Consider the following 2,522-nt stretch of genomic DNA (forward strand, 5'->3'; position numbering starts at 1 on the left):
CACACGCACTCACTCACGCGTTCACACTCGCGTTACTACACACACATTCACACACACGCGCTCACACACGCGCTCGCACACACGCTCACACACATGTTCATATACACGTGGTCACGCGTGTACACACGCGCTCACACACGTGTTCACACGCGCGTTCACACACACGTTTGCGTGTGTGTGTGCGCGCGCGCGCACGTGTGTGTCCGATGCACCCAACATCCAGTAATGTAAAAAGGCGACGGAAAAGCATCGGGCAGAAGCCAATAGTCCTGAGCACGGGGCACAGCCTGGGGTCAAGTCGACGGCTCGGCCCCTGGTTTTCCCCACATGTCTGTTTCCTCTTTGAGCTCAGGGGTCCCCCGAAACCTGGCGCCTCACCCCTCGTGTTGAGAAGCTGCTCCCCCCTCACCGGTGGTGCAGGGGAGTGGTGTTGGGGGTACAGGGGGGTGAACAGCCTGCCACCGCCCAGCGGGAAGAGGGCCGGGCTGCTGGTGAGCCAGCGGGTGCACCGTCTCCTCCAGTTCTCACCCATAAGGAGCTCAGGGGAAACCTTCGCCATACCTGCCCCCCGTCCCGCCGGGGTGCCGCCTGGAGCTGTCATGGGCGGCAGAGAAGGGTTAGTGTGGGGCCCACGGTGTTGGCGGTCTCCTCTGAGATGGCCAGCTGGCGAGCAGCAGATCCGGGGGTGGCCTCCCGGGTGGCTGCCCTGTATCCGCTCGTTCGGTCAGTGAGGTCGCATGACTTGCATGCAAATCTCTGCATGTCATCGCGACTCTCAGAGCCTCGGCCGACGCCAAGGCAGCGCTTCGCATGACAACAACAGTGATAGCTAACCCGGTGCGGGCGGCATTCTACACAGATAAATAAGAGCATCTCAGACTCGCGACGACCTCTGAGGTGGGCGCTATTTTTGCGCCCACGTGACAGTTGACCTCTGCTCAAGGTCACATGGCTGGTAAAGCAGCGGGGCCGGAATTCCCGCAGCCGGCCACCTGGGTCGACAGTCCAGGCTCTAGACCCTTACGAGGATGTGCGAAGGAACTGTTTTATTTCGCACGCTGCCTGGAGCTGAAGGCCGGCAAAGTGTGCCCGAGGAAGTCTGGGTGACCAGTCTACCCGGGACTCCCCCTGGACTGAGAACCACGCCTACTCAGGTGTCGTCCAAGCATCTGTGCCTGCAGATGAGGCTGCAGCTGCCACCCTGATGGCCAAGCCCCCCACACCCATCTGGGGGCATCCCACTGACGCCCCGCACCGGGCACCACGGGATCAGTCCAGACACCATGACGTGCACGTCAACCCCCGGGGTAGGTCCACGTCGGGGCCCGACAGTCCCCTGAAGCTGGGCGAGCCAGGAGGGAATGCAGGTCTGTCCACCCCACGATCAGTCAGGGGTTCACGCCCCCGCCCCCGCAGGCACCCCACAACCCCAAACGGACTCACCCATCACAAGGTCCCTGGCTGACCGCAGCGACTCTGGGGCGAGGAGCTGCAGGCCGTACACGGTGTGGGTGGGGGCGCGCCTGGCCTTGGCCCCGGCATCGAGAAGCAGGATAAGGCCGCACAGCGCACAGAAATAGATCGGTCTGCTGTAGGTTATGATCCGGTTGTGACCCTGGAAGACAAACGCAGCTTCTGAACGGCACCGCTATGTCGCTCAAATGGCAAAATCCTCACCGTCTAACGTTCCCACCGTATCATACGACTCATCCCGCAAAACACATCCTTTCCTGTGCCCTACGTGACTCCTACACACGAGACACCCACCAACGAAAAATCACCGATGCCGACTCCGCCAGAGAACATCAGGCACGTGACGCCTTCCAGACCCCACGGCACCTGCCCGAAAACGCCATCCCCGCCCTTGGCTGCAGCGAGACCTGATTCAACACCTTCTCGCCAGGAAAACTTCCACTGGCATCGTTCGCTTCACACGCAAAACCAATTTCAACCGTTCTCTGCGCTACGTGGTCTGCCCTGAGCTCCACTGTTAATGAGAAATAGGATTATAAGTTGTGGGCTTCAAGGTCCCTGTGCGTCAGAAAGGCCCTTATGCGAGTCAAAGTTCCAGCTGCAGAAATTGCACAAAACGCCCTAGCGTAGCACAGTGGAGTGACATAATTTACAAAAAATCCCCTGCCATGTATGTACACTTTCCTCTGAGGAGAAGCAAAAACTTAACAGATCTTGTTTTAGCCTTTGAAATATCGCCACGAGGAGAGAAGCAGGGGCAATTTTTATTCTCCTACTCGAATGGACAGAAAAATTAAGAAAAAGACGTGACATCAAGTTCCCTGAGCAGAAGCCAATGAAGAATTCGCATCTAACGAATCAATGCGTCATTCGTGAGGTTCGAAGTAACAACAAAAGCGAATTAGGGGGAGAATGTTCTCCGTAATCCGTGAGCTACTTGGAGCATGAAAAGTAAAGATGAAAGCGACATGGTTTCAGATGTGAATTTTTAGTCCCTGCCTTGAACGTGTTATATTTAGAAACGCAATTTAAACTGCCGCCGCTTCCGT

At 57.3% G+C, this 2,522-nt stretch overlaps 1 protein-coding gene across 1 annotated transcript in view; it reads right to left on the reverse strand.

Annotated features, from left to right (window-relative positions):
- Window positions 1-2,522, reverse strand: part of LOC120592610 (pecanex-like protein 2) — a gene marked incomplete at its 5' end in the record, with an annotated part of 68,465 nt that overhangs the window by 60,306 nt on the left and 5,637 nt on the right. Inside the window, 2 exons of the mRNA XM_039850346.1 lie at window positions 410-594; window positions 1,444-1,615. Coding sequence (XP_039706280.1) covers window positions 410-594; window positions 1,444-1,615 — 357 coding nt within the window. The remainder of the gene's footprint in view (window positions 1-409; window positions 595-1,443; window positions 1,616-2,522) is intronic.

Source organism: Pteropus medius, unplaced genomic scaffold (genome assembly GCF_902729225.1).
Source record: "Pteropus medius unplaced genomic scaffold, Ma_sr-lr_union100, whole genome shotgun sequence".
NCBI lineage: Eukaryota > Metazoa > Chordata > Mammalia > Chiroptera > Pteropodidae > Pteropus > Pteropus medius.